This window comes from Lytechinus pictus, chromosome 11, assembly GCF_037042905.1.
Source record: "Lytechinus pictus isolate F3 Inbred chromosome 11, Lp3.0, whole genome shotgun sequence".
NCBI classification, from domain to species: Eukaryota; Metazoa; Echinodermata; class Echinoidea; order Temnopleuroida; family Toxopneustidae; genus Lytechinus; species Lytechinus pictus.
This window is the reverse complement of record NC_087255.1, coordinates 16,125,934-16,144,043: the sequence shown is the minus strand read 5'-3', so window position 1 is coordinate 16,144,043 and position 18,110 is coordinate 16,125,934. Positions and strand designations below refer to the sequence as shown.

The following is an 18,110-nucleotide window of genomic DNA, read 5'->3' as shown; positions in this document are numbered from 1 at the left end:
CCGTACCGTACGTACGTACCGGTAATATACCAGCAGCGCCCGGATCGTATATACCGAACGTGTTTTCGACGTGCAGTTAACGGATCAATTGCTTTCCGTCTGGACAAAAAGGGACAAAGGCAATAAAGAGTAAGTGAGACTGAGAATCACATTTGTGGGGTACAGTACCGTACCATACCTTTTCTATTACGGTCAATAGTCATAAACGAAAATGATACTTGATATTAAAATGCAGGGACTGATCAACGTAGCTCTGAGTGAGAGTGATGCCCGGTTGACACTTGCACGCATTGTGGTGCCCGCATTGCCCCGCATTGATGCGTGCCAGTGCGGGACACTTTATGGCACGACTTGGCTATATCAGTTCACGCAATGTCCCGACACGTTCACGACATGTTTGCGCATTGTTTGCGCATAGTTCGCGCATAGTTCACGCAGTGTTCACGCACTGTCCCGACGTGCTTTCAGCAAATATTCTCGACACCCTATTTCTGTGACGTATCTAGCGCAAATTTAAATATTCAACGTTCTGGTGTTGACACCCTCTACGTTCGTTGATTAGAACGACTCACATTGATCACGTGGTCTGCACTCACAATTTTGCGCATGTCATTCGCGAACTATGCGTGAAGTATGCTTGACCTATGCGCAAAGTATGCGCGACCCTGTCGTGAACTAGTCGCGAACTGCGTGCCACTACCCCGGGGGTGGGGTACCCACTGTTTTTACGCCACGCACTGGCACGCATTGGCACGACTTGTTTGCGCATAGTTTGCGCACAGTTCACGCACTGCTGCAATGCGGGAAGTGCGTGGCAAAATTTTCAACATGTTGAAAAAAAATTTCCGCTCTTCACGCATTGCTGCGCATTGCCGCTCATCGTCCCGCCCCTTCCCGCAAGTGTCGACGCATTGGCACGCATGACGCAATATCAGTGCGTGAACTATGCGGGAACCGAAAATCGTGAAAGTGTCAACTAGGCATCATGCCTAACGCTTCTGCGCCGCGTTGCCGCGCCGATGGGGGTAGTTAAGCAGTACTGTAGGGACTAGGGTATACAATGGGAGGTTTGGCGGCATACTTAGTCAGTACAGTCCGATCTAAAATTGTCATTAGACAGCTGGCAGCCGTCTGTTTCGAGGAGTTTTTTAACATTTTAAAAATATTTATTTCTCCTCGTACACAGACAGCTCTCTATCGTGCAGCCACCATTAGGCGGTTAACAATGCAATATCCCCCCATCGGGGCTCATCGATTTTTGTCCTTATTTCATAAAAATATATAAAAAGAAATGTACCAAAATGAAGATTATTATTCCGTTTTGGCCTGAAATGCACCAAAACGGGGAAAAATAAACTTAAAGGGGAATCCAGCCTTGGCCAAAAAATGGTGTGTTGGGAAGGAGAAAAATAAATTAAACAAATTGGTGAAAGTTTGAAAGAAATCGGACAAGCGATAAGAAAGTTATAGCTGCTTTAAAATTAAGATCACTAATAGTATGTAGATTTCAAATTGGCAACTGGGTAAGTAAATTATTGACAAGGGGCAAGGACAACTTTCCCATAGGCCATGTACTTTATTATCAGGGATTTGTGGTTTTCTCCTAAGTACCCATTCCCCTGGGGCAGTAATCTAAATATAACCCAGGTAGAATATAGTTTAATGTCCTCATGAAAGGAAATATAATTTGAAATAAAACTTTTGGGAAAAATTACATTTTAGCCATAATATGTATTGGAGAACATGGAAGAGTAGTCCTTGCCTTACATCACTATGAATCCCATATGCGGCCAATTTGAAGTCTCCATGAGTATAGTGATTACCAATATTTACAACTTTTAAAAATTCAAAACTTTTTTGTCGTTTGTCCAATATTGTTCAAACTTTCACCTATCAACTTGTCTGATTTTTCTTTTTCTTATAAAAACAGGTTTTTATTTGGGTTGGATTCCCCTTTAAAGGTCAAGTCCACCCCAGAAAAATATGGATCTGAATAAGTAGAGAAAAATCAAACTAGCATTTCGCTGAAAATTTTATCAAAATCGGATGTAAAATAAGAAAGTTATGGCATTTTAAAGTTTCGCTTATTTTTCACAAAATAGTGATACCGTATGCATAACTCAGTGACATTCAAATGAGTCAGTCGATGATGTCCATCACTATTTCTCTTGTTTTTTATTGTTTACAATATTTCATTTTTTACAGATTTGACAACAAGGACCAACTTGACTGAACCATATAGCATTAAACATGCTAATTCCACATGTTCAGAGAGGAGTTAATCGTTGTTTGACTTGACAATGTCAATGAGGAGAAAATTAGCATATTTCATATAATGAAATAGGCCTATGTTGAAAGAAATAGTGAGTGGATGACATCATCAGTCTCATTTGCATACCGACCAGGATGTGCATATAACTGTTATGTGAAATGAAGCAAAACTTTAAAATGTCATAACTTTCTTATTTTACATCCAATTTTGATGAAATTTTCAGTGTTATGCTGGTTGAATTTTTCTCTTTTTATTAAAATCAACTTTTGTTTGGGGTGGACTTGTCCTGTAAAAGGGGAAAAAACAGTGATTTACTTCGGCTGTCGCGCAACTTCACTTCCCTGTTCACGTACGTGCAGTCGCCGCTGGCTAACGTCAGCTTAATGGACGACGCCATACTGCCAGATTTGGCCCGCGCCCTCACCGGCTAACGCTCGAACGCCATTCATCCATACACTAATTCCTCTTGATTACCGTTGATAAAAACCTCGTTCAAATCTTTTCCAGAGTTCCTATGAATTAGTGATGGATGTTTTTCCGTTAATCAAATATCTTTTATTATACCAATATTTTTGTTATATTTATAACATTTTTATTTTAATCACAATTTCAGTCCGAACGCGGGTCTGTTTTTGTGAACCCACGTTGTTTGTGCATGCCCACGTATGGCCTTACGCGTATTGAAAGGAATGATGTTGGGTCGAAAAACAGAATTGTTGTTATTGTTTGTTCCGTGTTTGTTGGGGATGAAACTATGATGGCGACCAGTCACGTTTGACTGTACCGCCAGATAGTTAAGATTAATTAATTAAGGTCAAGGTGAGATAAGAGAAATGAGCAAGGGGCTTTGTGGTGGGGGGGGGGGGGGGGGGAGAGGGAGAGAGAGAGAGAGAGAGGGGGGAGTTAAGAGGGCGAGTGGGGGGGGGGGGGGAAGAGGGCCGAGTGGGGATACAGTTTCATCATGCAGTACAGGGCGTCGATGAACACCTTAATTTTTTTCTCCAAAATATGGAAAGTGACAGAATAATCAGAAAAAGGTTGATTGGTTCTGATTTTGTAAAAAAAAAAAAAATTCAAACAGAATTAATCAAGATTGCTGTTATTCTTCATGGTTGTAGAATTTAATTTAGTTCTTTCAAACAACTCAAATTTTGATTAATCGTATTTGATTTATTTCACTCTTTTCTTTCGCCCCATTTTTTTTTTCTTCCAAAAAATCAGGGAGCTGAAAAAGATGAGAGCTAGAACCTAAAGATATGGGGTAGCTATGACGTTGGAGAGGGCGCAGCCCCATGCACTTGCAGATCCAGATCGATTTTCATAGGGGACACTTAGAGTAGCCCCTATTTCTTCAATATTTTTTTACAAGCAAAAAAAAAGTCAATGAAGACATCATGCCACCGACAGCTCAGCTGCCTCGTAAAAGGGGGGCGGTCGATTATTTTGAGCATTTTTTTCATTTTGTCCTCAATAGGGGAGCTAGGGGGGGGGGTCAATTAATTCTATATACACTTCTATTGTGTTTATATATGGGGGGGTCTGCATGCTATTGAGCATGTTTTTAAAAGGGCTTAATATAACAGAAACTGTATGGTTTTAACACAATAAAATGTATCATGGAGGTTAATACTAAATTAATACATAATTAATGATAATTGTTTTAATTGAAAATGAAAATAATAAAGGCACCCATAAATACAGACCTAAACCTGTATTGGAAGTTGAACAGGCATAAAGTATGTTTAGCTGTAGCTGATGCTTTGATCCCGCAACCAAATAATGTTAGCATAAAGACTAAAGTAGCTTTTATATCAGTGGCGTAACGGGCGAAAAAAATTGAGGGTTACCAATACCAGTATACGATATGGCATATCGGGCAAAATTTATAAAAGTATATAGTTGCAAGCAAGCGACATGAGCATAATTTTGACGTTTTTGTTACAAAAATCCAATTAAACAATTTCGCAAGATTCTTTCCTTTTCCTTTTTTTTTTCTTGTTCGTGAATTGGGGGCATGCAAGACCCCCCCCCCCCCACCCCCCTAACAGCACCACTCTTTGTTATGTCACTGTCTAAAATTGGATTTCAACTTTGAGAATTTGAATTTCTAATCCAAAGGGATAAGACAAAAATATTTGCAGATTTCTTATTTCAAAGTATTTTTACCTAACTCCCTAACTCTGCTCTAGCTGCACTGCACGTTGCCCAACGGCCTTCCACCAAAGGGCCAGGCCGACTCGCCCCGTGAGCAAGTGACCGCGTTCGCGTAAGTTCACCCGAAGCCACGACTAAATTCTGACCATAAACATCACCTAACTAATCACTCTCTGACAATATTTCAAAGTATCTTTTATGACAGTTGATCCTTTGGGCCATTAAACGATAATATTTCCAATGTTATCATGACAAACAATTTTAATGAGATAGTGGCATTGTAGAAAAAACAAATTTATAAGCACGAAATGGCACCAGATATATCATCAAACATACAGCGCAGCGTTCGGGACTGGTGAGTGGTACGGCTCGCTTGGAGTTTTCGCCCCGACGAATTCGGCGAAAACGTTACCATTGCGCCGTGCGAATGTTCAATCTACGGCTCTCAATCAGAGACTTGAATGTCTCTTTTCGCATTATCGAAAATGTATCAAATCATAGACTTTGTTTGGTTTGTTTACAAGTAAGTTGCAAATCCGTCGTGATAATTAGGAAAATCCACAATGTCTTCTTCTAATTCTGTAAAAATTACGTCTTCAATGTACCTGTGTCAGAAAATTGCCGAAAATCGTAAAAACTTGCCTAAAATTTCTCTTTTTGAAAGTTCATCCATGGTCTGGAAAAAAATGTTATAACTTATGTAGACATATACCGTGAACAAATGCATCCTCGATCACTAAAATGAAGTATTTGCTAAGATTTTTTATCTCAGGCCGCGTTACCATGGCAACTTTGAAAAATCCTTATTTTTTAAGAATAAAATTCTGGTTTTAAGGGTCATTTTAGAGACATAAAACTTACCCTATTTTGAAGTATTGGGTTTAAATTTCACATAAAACTGAATTATCTATGTTTATACTTTCGTATATGAATATTCATATTTCTTGTAGAATCTTAGTTTTTGATTGGTCAATGTTTCAGTCACGGCTAATGACTGAGTGTAAAAAAATCTGAAAATGCGCATTTTATCGGCAACCAACAAGCAAGATGGCGGAACACATTAAGTTGGCGCTATGCACGTACGTGTGTTTTATCCGAACTTAATACATAAACATATGGCCATTGAGTCTCTGTAGGCTGTACAACAGATCGAGCTAGAACTTCGGTCTCTGTATTTGGTGAGTGGAGCCAACGGAGTTCAGCGGAACAACCAACATAACAGAGACCGAAGCTTTTGGTCTAAGTCCGATCATGCAGTGTTCGGGCGTAGGCTAGGTTAGGGGAAAAGCATTTCGAAAATTCTATGGCTCGATCTAACCTCGCAATACGTGTGAGTGGATCTTTCTCAGCTTCTACCAGGCATGGGTTCAGAATGTCTTCATCTTGACTTAGGACCGAACTTTAATAGTCAGACCTATATATCAAACTTATTTAGGCCTAACAGTTAGTCCTTTTGCTCTAAAATAAATAGGGTCTAGCTAGGGCCTAGATCTAGCCTAGACTCTAGGTTTTTTTTTATCCCTGTCTGGCCTGACTGGGGTCAGAAGTAGTAAGACCCCCCCCCACAATTTACCTTTGAATTTTAATTTGTCTTTGTATTGATTATCTCTCTACTAGATCTCATATCCTGATGGAGTCGTCAGCAAGGGGCATTGACTTGGACAAAGTGGTTGAGGAGTTTAATTCTTGGCAGAGGGTACGTTGAGTAAAAAACTGAAAATTACCATCTGTCTTAATATGCGGTGGTTTCATTTAGATCCACTCTAACGTTAGGCCTACTTGGAAATTAATATTTAAAAATTATTCAAGAATTATAACATAATCATTTTCATTACAATTCATCACTTAACTGGCAATGGGATGTTGAGAGTAGACAAAAGGCAACAGGAAAAGGCCTTTAGTTGGGTGAATCATTAAGAGAATTAAAGTTTTAAAATTCTGAATCTATTTGGCCTAGATCTAGACTAAGACAGGTTGTTTATATCTTCTTAGGTGAAATTAGAGATTTACAAGCTACAGAACTCCTGGGCTACACCCTTTTTAGATTATCTACATGTTTATGATGACTGGCATATTTCTAAAAAAAAAGAAAAGAAAAAAAAAAGCAGTTATACCAGTACCAACACGGAATATCTAGATGTACTTGAAATCGGGCATTACCTGTTAGCATTAAATATAATGTAGCTCATCTCTTCAAATTTGTGATAAATATTCTGGTGTAATTGGGCACCATGAAATTAAAGTGGGCCAGAACCCTAGTAGAGTAATGTCAATTTTACAACAAGTGGAACGCCTCTGGCAGTCTCGCCTGCATTACGCAATTTAATATAGCAGCAGTGCTAACTTTGAAAACTACTATAAAATAATCATTCAGAAAAACATAATTCATATAATGACATAATACCACGTTCATTGACCATAAATGACATTTGAACGGAGACTTAAGACTGTCAACTACACCCATGTCCACATTTCATTCACTCTATCCATAAACTTTCAAAGTTATGATGGCACTTCAACAATTACCCCAACATGGCCTAAGTTTATTGACCTTAACTGACCTCTGACTTGGTTTTGTGACCTGAAACTCACAGGGGATGTTCAGTGATGGTTGATTACTCTTATATCCCAAGTTTTATGAACTAGATCCATAAACTTTCAGAGTTAGGATGGTAATTCAACAAATACCCCCAACACGGCCAAAGTTCATTGACCTTTAATTACCTTTGACCATGGTCATGTGACCTGAAACTCGTACAGGATGTTCAGTGATACTTGATTACTCTTATGTCCAAGTTTTATGAACTAGATCCATAAACTTTTAGAGTTAGGATGGTAATTTAACAAATACCCCCAACACGGCCAAAGTTCATTGACCTTAAATGACCATTGACCATGGTCATGTGACCTGAAACTCGTACAGGATGTTCAGTGATACTTGATTACTCTTGTGTCCAAGTTTTATGAACTAGATCCATAAACTTTCAGAGTTAGGATGGTAATTTAACAAATACCCCCAACACAGCCAAAGTTCATTGACCCTAAATGACCTTTGACCTTGGTCATGTGACCTGAAACTCAGACAGGATGTTCACTAATACTTGATTAACCTTATGCCAAAGTTTCATGGACTAGATCCATAAATTTTCAAAGTTATGATAGTAATTCAACAAATACCCCCAACTTGACCAAAGTTCATTGACCCTTAATGACCTTTGACCTTGGTCACGTGACCTGAAACTCAAGCAGGATATTTACTAATAATTGGTTAACCTTATGCCCAAGTTTCATGAACTAGGTCCATATACTTTCTAAGTTATGATGTCATTTCAAAAACTTAACCTTAGGTTAAGATTTGATGTTGACGCCGCCGCCGTCGGAAAAGCGGCGCCTATAGTCTCGCTCTGCTATGCAGGCGAGACAAAAAGGAGAATTCAAGCTTCTAAGTCTTCCATTCTTTTTCATTTCAATTATTGTTCATGTATAATTAAGCACCGTGATCATAGAAAGATGGCCCTGTGTTATATAAGTAGCCACTACCATTATCATTAGTAGTAGTAGTAGTAGATCTGAAAATTGTTTGGTTGGATTGATTTATATACAAAACAACTCTGTGTCCCTGTAGACCAGTAATATAGTAACCATTATAACTCTGTCCTGTAGACTCGCAATATAGAAATCATTATTTTGGTGGATATAGCACAGGAATAGGAATTAAATTCTTGTAATTTTTTTTTTCATCATAATTTTCAAGTGTAAACTGGCATTGATAACAAATGCATGAAATCTCTATTTATTTTTTTTTCATATCAGCTGCATGAAAGGCTTGTCCAAGAAAAAGAAGGGCTTCAGAATGAAGTCAGTCTGCTGCAAAGAGAGTATGAAGCATCAAAAGAGAGACACACACAGACAATGGAAGGTATTTTAAGCAGGGAAGGGGAGGGGGTCTCATGCTGACATGCAATTTTTTATTAAATATCACCAAATGTGTGCACCAGGGCAAGATTTCATACAGTGTCAACTGTTGTAACTTTGCCATTATGGCAACTTTCATGGTAACCTTGATTTTGATTGGCTTCTGAGCCCTGTTGCCATAGTAGTTGCCAAAATGGCAAAGTTACAACAGTTGTAACTATTTATGAAACAGGCCCCTGGCCATTCAATTTCAATTTGAAAATACCCCCAAATGCCCTTATTCTTCTGCCCAGTAATTCAGTTTCGTCTATCACTTTTATGTTCTTTGACATTTTACAGACTCTTGCCCCACTTCATTTTTGTCGGCAAATATGCGGGGGGGGGGGGGGGGTGGGGAATCGCATACCCGGTAATACTCTTCCAAAAAACCCTTTATTTCTATTCCCATTTTCTTTTTCCTCTTTATGATAACAATGCCTGGATTGTCCTGAAAATACCATAGGCAGATTAAACCCTCTATCTTGTACACTTGTCAGTATTATATTGTTCTTAAACTAAAATAATTTTAGCGGCTATGATTTGAAAACTAACCTATGCATATCAATACTATAGTCTTTATAACCACATACATATCCCTTTTTCCGGAATTATCAGTGAAGATGATGGAAATGAAAGAGAAATAGACAATTACTCTGTATAGATTGAACAAGAGTGGATTTCATTAATATGTTTCAACATGGTTGACAAAGTCTTGCTGACATTTTTCATTGCCATTGTTTTTTTTTTCAGATTTCAAGCAAACGCAAGAGATGGTTACCAAGCTTCAAAATATGCTCAAACTGAAGTGCAATCTTGAAGGTATTATTCTGAATTCCTATACAAGAATTTAGCATACACTTGGTTGCAGGCTCAAATATGAAGTGGCAAACATGTTTCATCTTGGGTTCTCAGGAAAGTTATCTCAATGAATGTGCATTTAACTGTAAAGCTTTGTTAAAATTAAAGTGCACTACCGGTACCTTACTTTTTGATATTTGAGTACACTTCCAACAAACTGATTATAAGTTGCTGTAATAAGATATTGCAGTTATAAATCCTTTGTTTAAATTTCTTTCCTTACTGGAATTAATCAAGCGCAAACATCTTAAATTACATTTTAATACAATATGGTATTTGTATAGCGTACAGCTTGTTACATGTAGGTGCTCAAAGCGCTCAGGCTGAGCTATGCTGCCACAGCTCTCACAGCTTTTAGAGGAATTACTTCCTGCCAGTACCAATTCATGTATTGTGGATCAATTTTGTGCTGAAGGAAATTACGCCATGTCTCTGAGACTAATCCACTGGGCCACAACACCACAATGTCATACAGTGATAGGTTCATATCTAATTGAGATAGTAATTAGATACAAACTATAAATTATTTCAGAGTTTGAAGGTTGGATGTGGAAGGTTAACTTTGATTTTATGATATGAGAAAGAATCCAACTTCTCTAGAGATCTTATGTTCCTCTCATTCATTTTATTTTCCTCTGCCTCAGTCTTGCATTTTCTTAATTTTCTTCAAATGAGAAATTATGTATGGATATCAAGTTTATCAACCTAGACACAACTGGAACTTGTGTCTAGGCAGTCTACTTTTAATTTACTTTGATTTGTTTTGTTTTTATTAATTTTAGATGAGAACCAAGAACTGAAGGACAAAGTGACAAATGTTATAGATGAGCTTGCCATTACAAGAGAGGTAAGATTTCAAGAAGCGATGTAGAGACCTATTATAGAACCTGGTGGGTGTAGCTGTTCGTGGCATTACGTCAAACCCCCGTTTGGAGAAAGACCGCAGTTCAGATTGCAAATTGCGATGTTATACCCCATTTTCCATTTGGATCTCTCAAAAATAATTTCCAAGCCCTTATCAACCGTGCTTGGCCAAGTAATCCAGGGGTAATCCCCGCTGTCTCAATTTCACCTCCACAGGCCAGTATATGAACGTTGAGCAAAGGACGAAAAGATAAACAACAGCTGTGCTATTACGTAAGACTTCTCTGCCTGTAGTAGGACCTTCGGAATGAAATTATTGTATTCGATATTTAATCACGTTTTCAAAGGCATATTGTATTCAGTAATCCAATGTTAGTCCATTTTCAATTTCGAACGAAGAAAATCGACCTTGAAATAAGGAAAGTAAGCGAATAAAAATGACGGCATGCTTTGCAGGGACTGCGCTCAGCGCTGCGCATGCATCCCATCGTGTGTGGCCCCCTGCTGTGACTGTATATGCCGGGCTGTTGTGTTATCTTCGGACCGACGTCAAGAAACGGGTGTTTTGATACTTAAATTGCTTGCTTGGGGCAGTTAGGGTTTGTCGTACTTGGAGAAGAGAATTGATGAGAAGGGAAACTGGGGAATAGTGTTCTCAAATGGAGGTTTTCGTCATGGGTTAGAGTGTACAAGTGACTATGAATGACTGGTGAGCCTATCTTTGGAGGTACGGTACATGAACAGTAACACAAATAAAAATCTGGTATATCTACTACAGGAAAGGATCACCAGTCCTTCGTAAAGTCAGTCATAACTTACAAACAGCTTTATGAAACACCCACCAGGGATAGAGCCACAGAGAAATAGATAATGGCACATGGTTTTTCATCCACATTGGTCAACAACTGTAGCTTTTATTGGTTAAGAAGCAAAGGTTTGTGACTGTTTACTGAGCTGATAATGACAACTGGTCAGCACTGGTAACTTTGATGAAATGAACCCAGATATGTTCACATAATGCTCCATAAGATTTCTTTGGTATGAACATTATGAACATTGGTATTACTCTTATAAACAAACTGTGTCAAGTTTGTTTTTATGCTACCTTGGGCACAGCTAATACACAAATTATGAGTCGAGTATAAGGGACAGGGATTTTCCATTTGAAAAAACCTGTAATTCTCTTTCAATCATGATCTTAAATGTACCGGTATGCAGTCAAAACAAAAGTTCGGTTTTGCAAAGTAAATTCAATGAATTTTCGCCTGAAATTGAAGTAATGAAGTAAAACACATTTTCCTTTTTGATTTACTGGTAACTGAAAGACACTGTCCCAATAGTATGTCCTAGTCCTCTACGCTGATGATTCTTAATATGTGTCGTGCCTCATCTGGCTCAATTTACATTGGAAGATCTTCAGTTCTGCAGTAACAACACAAGAGGCCCATTGCACAAGATGTGCAATCAAACGCAACTACGGATATCAAATGCAATTAAAAGCATGTATTAGAAACTCGCATTTAATTTTGTATAGTTGCATCTAGACATAATTCTTGATGCAATGACTCTCTGAATGTTTCAAATAGCTTCCATCATTTCATCCCTTTATGTTATCAGGAACACAAACTAGCCATGAGCCAGTCTGACGAGAAGATGGATGAACTGTATAAAACTCACAGGCAGGAAATAGAGGATCTCTTGGAAACTACTACAGCAGAGAGTATGTGAGAGTTCTGATATAATTTAATACTTTAAATAATTGGGTTATGAATTCAGTAATTGAAATACATTTCAGTGCCTTTGAATGTTTTTTTTTTTTTTTTTTTTACAGAGAAATGGTGCTATACAAATGCTGTGCATCATAACAATTACCAAATCTGCCTTAGGGGTAATGCAAGAAACTTTGCAAACGATTGCAAGTATTAATACAGAATTGTCAATTGGTAAACCGTTTTTTTTTTTTTTATAGAAAACAAATAAATTGATTGATTTATGTTGTATGAAGTAGACCTGCAGTCAATCACAAAACTCAGACTTATGATTGTCTCCAAAACTTAGAACATTGACAATCGATAGCATTGCCAAACCCCTTCTAATCGCTTGAAGAGAAAATGCAAAGTATACTTCTGCTTTGATTGCACACTATGAAAATAGATATCTGTTCTCTTTGGTATTTTATCACCAAGTGCTTGGTACTACTACTAGTAATTCATTTCTTTTAGAGACAAGATATGATTTTCTAGTAATTTAGGGAATCGCACTATAATAGATATGACAATTGAGGGGTCTACCTTCAAATAAAACCTCCTAGAACCAAAGAAATAGGGTTTATTTGGGCAGAATAACCGTTTGCATAATCTGACATTGCTTTAGAAAAGGTCAGCGTAAAATGTAAATGTGATTGTACTGATTAGCATTGCCTTTCTTTAAACAATAAATAGAATCTCAGTCTGATTCCATTAAGAAGTTCAGTTAACTATCAAATTTTATTGCAGGAGAGAAGGAGGTTGGGATATTAAAGGAGAGTTTACATGCTAAGATGAATGAGGTTAGTAAGCTTCACAAGCAGTTAGCTGAACTGGAGAGAGAGAAACATACTGAAGTTACAAGGGTTAGGCTTGAGGTGAGTATGGACCCTTTTGGTGAATATCGCTGATAAGTAAAAAGTATGAATTTACATTTGCTAAGCACAATCATGCCGGAGAAACTTGAATATCTTACATGTGTATTAACTATGATAGAATTTAGGCTAACAACCCTAATCCACCAACTCTCCCATTTCCCTGATTTCTATGAAGATGTTATACTTTAAAGCAAATACGATCCAACAGCATTGTAAAGTAAGCCCTCAACATCTCAAACCAGGCCAGGTTCCCAACCAATAATGCAGCATTCTCAACAATGTAGTCTTGTTATATATGCCCACATGAACAATCACACATTAATTTACAACTTAATACATTCATACCACAATTATTATGTTACCAAGAAACTAAACAAGTAATTTTCCTCTCAAAACATTTTTTTCTAGATATGAATAAAATCATAGGCTGATTTATTCTTTGTATTATCATTACTTATCTCATTCATAACATTCCCATTCAATGGGAGACAAAAACACTGTTGGACATTTTACTCCCCCTCTAACACAAATTCAATTTCAAATCTGTGCCCTATGAAATATGTACATGCTTCATACAATGTCAGAATGACACCAAGTACTGTTTTCATTCATTTGAATTGTCCAATATTTGTATTAGATAGTTTAATGGCATCATTAATCTACCCCATATTTTAATCATACATGCAGGTCTTAATATCTTAATTCAATCTCTAATACATTTTGAACCTCTCAATCTAAGGAAGATGTGAAATTGTTACAGATGATGCATCAGCAAAATAAACATAAAATACAAAAATTTGGATGAAAATGGGTAAAGACACAATATCTTTGGCATTTAATTGCCATGAATAACAACAATTCCTACCTATTCTATTAAAAGACATTTCTTTTTAATACCTGGTAGTTAATTTACTTGTATGTATATTTTGGTCTTCACAATTTTATTTTTGCTAATTTGTAAAGTGCTGTGATACAATCATTTTAAGAGTGCTATATAAATACTTATATTGTATTGTATTGAACATTCTTCAAATATTTCAGTACATGTGATTAAGTGCCATAATTAATCAGAGTATTAATCTAAAGAAGATATGAGATTAGTACAATGACGTATTAAAAAAAAAGAAAACTAATAACAGTATCTATAAGTGTGGATGGAAATGGGGCAAAAAAAAATTTGAAAGATACATTCTTTCTTGGTATCAATTTACCATGCATAACTGCCATTCCAACCTGCATGTACTATTTTATTATATCCCCCCATCTTTTGTGTTTAAGTGTAATATCAATAAAATAATATTGCATGAATGCATGCATTCTAGAGAAACTTATGATATCCTTTAAATATGCCTTATACAAAGGCTTCATATAGATGTGGCATAATTTCCCTTTTCCATTTTTCATATTTGAACCACCTCAATCTAAGGAAGATGTAAAATTGTTAACGATAATTCATTAAAAAACAACAAAAAAAGTTCTTACAGAATGCAGATGAACATGAGGCATATACAGTATATATATATTTTTTAACATACATTTATACTATAACTACCATTCCTACCTATTCTATTACAGCCTTCAAATCTTTCAGTGCATGAGTAAATCTGTTACAGTGCAATAATAATAAAAATATAGTATTCCTTAGTTTGGAATATTACTAATGATAGTTTGCATTTCTTGTGACATTCTTATGTCTTATATAGATGTAAATGAAGGCGAAATTCATTTTTTCCCCTAATCTTACCTTTTAATTTCTCGATCTATAGAAGATGTTAAACTGTTACATTATAATACATAACAAAAACACCTGATAAAAGTCTTACAGAAAGGCACATCTGAAGGACATTTTCTTTCTAGACATTCAACGTCCATCCCTGCAACAACTGCCATGAGTAAATGCCATTCTTATTAGTCTTTAAATCTTTCAGTGAATAATTTATGCTAAAATAATATTGATTGGATTATTGCATGAATAAGTGTAAACCAGGAATGTGTATATGTACGGTACACATTGACATGAAGCTGCATATTTTTTTTCATTATTATTTCTCAAGTGAACACTTGTATGAGAGATACCTTTTCATCACATACTTTTAGATCTGTCATATATTTCTTTCTATGACAGTATGATGCTAAGCTGTTGAAACTGCAAAAAGAAATCACACGAGCCCAACAACAGAGCTCAAAGACTGCTAACAGGGGTAGTGATATATACAGACAGGTAATTAAATTCCTCTGATTTTTTTTTCTTCTGATTTAGATAGCATCTCATGGGAATTTAAGAATTTAGTCACCATCGTGTAATTGAATGATTTTTGCCTCGCCTGCATAGCAGAGCGAGACTATAGGCGCCGCTTTTCCGACGGCGACGTCGTTAACATTGAAATCTTAACCAAGGTTAAGTTTTTGAAATGTCATAATAACTTAGAAAGTATATGGACCTAGTTAATGAAACTTGGACATATGGGTAATCAATTATTACTAAACATCCTGCCTGAGTTTCGGGTCACATGACCAAGGTCAAAGGTCATTTAGGGTCAATGAACTTAGACCATGTTGGGGGAATCAATATCGAAATCTTAACCAAGGTTAAGTTTTTGAAATGTTGTCATAACTTCGAAAGTATATGGACCTAGTTCATAAAACGTAGACATAAGGGTAATAATGTATCACTGAAGATCCTGCCTGAGTTTTAGGTCACATGATTAAGGTCAAAGGTCACTTTGGGTCAATAAACTTTGGCCATGTTGGGGTTATTTGAGGAATTGCCATTATAACTTTGACATTTTATGGATCTAGTTCATGAAACTTGGACATAAGAGCAACCATGTATCCCTGAATATCATGTGTGAGTTTCAGGTCACATGACCAAGGTCAAAGGTCACTTAGGGTCAACAAACTTTGGCCATGTTGGGGTTGTTTGAGGAATTGTCATAACTTTGAAATTGTATGGATCTAGTTCATGAAACATGGACATAAGAGCAATCAAGTATCCTTAAACATCCTGTGCGAGTTTCAGGTCACATGACCAATGTCAAAGGTCATTTAGGGATAAACAAACTTTGGTAATGTTGGGGGTATTTGTGGAATTGTCATCATAACTTTAAGTCTATGGATCTAGTTCATGAAACATGGACATAAGAGCAGCAGTGTATCCCTGAATACCCTGTATGCATTTCAGGAACATGGCCAAGATTAAAAGTCATTTAAAGGTCATTGAACTCTGGCCGTGTTAGGAGTATGTGTTGAATTGGCATCATAACTAAGGAAGTTTATGGATCTAGATCATGAAACATCGACATAAGGATAATCAAGTATGAATGATTGTTTTGCACATGTCTTGGGTCACATGATCATGGTCAAAGGTCATTTTGGGTCGATGGGCATAATATTTTATTATCATGTTTAGTGTTTTCTTCTGTGAATAATATTCATTAGCTATTTTCAAAGGAAGCACTGCTGCTACATCGCATTGCGTAATGCAGGCAAGACTGCCAGAGGCGTTCCACTTGTTTTTTAAATTTATGTACTCTTTGTAAAATATCTTTGTATGTTCTTATATTTTGTAAACATGTATATTTCAACCACTGGCTGCCAATCATGTATTGCCAATAAACTATACTATACTATATATCGTGTAGCAAACCACTATCTACATTTAACACTTGTTATTGACCAAAAAATTATACCTTTTAATTCGGGAACTTGATTTTTTAAAGTTATTATATCTTGACCCGTTGCTCACTAATATAGAGTGGTAAGTGTATGTACATAGCATATCAGATTGTCATCAGGTCAAGAACTGTGCGCTGAATATTTTAATTATCTTATTGATTTTATTCTGATTATATCCAGGTGTTTTAAAATGTACACTTTTATACAGGTAATTTTGCCTACATTAAATCTTTTGGGACCATAGTCTGTTTGAATTAGAAGAAAAATAAAATGTTTTGAATAGTCTGGTCTACAAGACTTGCTTTAGGAAAATTGAATGTTTTAAATAGTCTGGACTTGCCTTGACTTGGGAAAACTGAATGTTTTGAATAGTCTGGTCTACAAGACAGGCTTTGACTTGAGAAAATAGAATGATTTGAATAGTCTGGTCTACAAGACTTGCTTCAATTGAATTGGGAAAATCAAATATTTTGAATAGTCTGGTCTACAAGACTTGCTTTGACTTGGGCTAATACTAGTATTTGACTTATTGAAGGTTGACTTATCCGTGCTTACTTGAAATGTTGAATATTTTTGTGTTATGATTGTATTATAAATGTATCATTCATCATTATTAATTCCCTACAGAAACTGATGAACGCAAAAGCAGAGTCCGACCAGCAGATTTCATCCCTCAAGAGAACCATATCAGACCTTCAGAGGAGACTTGATGTGCAAACAGGAGGCACTTATGGACCAAAGAGAAAGTTCTAAGCTCAGAGAACCATCTCCAATACTGCACATGCATGTGTGATATTAATGGGAGGCACAAATGTAAAAGACCTAGCAGAAAGTTTTGAGAATGGGGAGGTGACTCCCTGGTGCACCTATGTACAAAGAAATGAGAAAACATTCTGAGCTAAGGGAACCTGCTCCCAAAGGCACCAACATGTATCCACGGACATGGGAGAAAGTTTTGAGCTCAGGAAAGTTGCTCCCATACGTGTATGATGTAAACTACAGGCATCTACGGACCTGAGAGAAAGTTCTTCTAAAGAAAGCTGGCTCCATATCAGTTCCATATACCTACCATGTCTACATCTACATGTATGCAAGTATGAGCTGAATAGTATGCACATTTAGTATGGAGCTTTTTTAGAGAAAGTTTTGAACTTGGGGAAGTCACTCCATTTACTCGGGTAAATGCATGCATGTATGATATAAATGACAGGCATTTATATGGACCCAAGAGGAAATTCTGAGCTCAGACAACCAGCTTCCTCACGTACTGTACATGCACGTCTGAAACTGTAGACGCCGATGTACGGGAAGTTGTTTTTTCATGTTTATTTAATATGAATAATAGCACATTTTAAACCCATGAAGTTCTGTCTTGCTTTTTGTGTTTGTTTCATTGACTGAAATCGTTATGACTGATCAGGGTCCCGTAACACAAAAGGTTAGCGATTAATCGTACGCTTGATTTTCTCAATGGATTGTACATTGTAGTCAATGGAATCAATCGTAGAAAAATGTTCTATGATCCTTGCAAAGTTTTGTGTTACGGGCCCCAGATGTATGAAAATGAATTTGTCGATGAATAACAAATTACTTTATGAAATGTTCCTTGGTAACAGGGGTACAATGTACTAGTATGCAATGCTTGGAATCCACTCTGCATACCACCTATTGCTATAAGCAGTGCCCTGCTAAATTTCTTGTCACGATTTT

At 36.7% G+C, this 18,110-nt stretch overlaps 1 protein-coding gene across 1 annotated transcript; it reads left to right on the top strand.

Annotated features, from left to right (window-relative positions):
• Positions 1 to 6,049: 6,049 nt before the first annotated feature.
• LOC129271515 (coiled-coil domain-containing protein 152-like) lies at positions 6,050 to 17,806 on the top strand. The gene is made up of 8 exons (XM_054908845.2): positions 6,050 to 6,122; positions 8,240 to 8,345; positions 9,131 to 9,199; positions 10,021 to 10,085; positions 11,720 to 11,822; positions 12,598 to 12,725; positions 14,851 to 14,946; positions 17,028 to 17,806. The coding sequence occupies exons 1-8, from the start codon at positions 6,057 to 6,059 to the stop codon at positions 17,151 to 17,153; spliced, it is 759 nt and encodes a 252-aa protein (XP_054764820.2). The 5' UTR covers positions 6,050 to 6,056; the 3' UTR covers positions 17,154 to 17,806.
• The last annotated feature ends 304 nt before the right edge of the window (positions 17,807 to 18,110 follow it).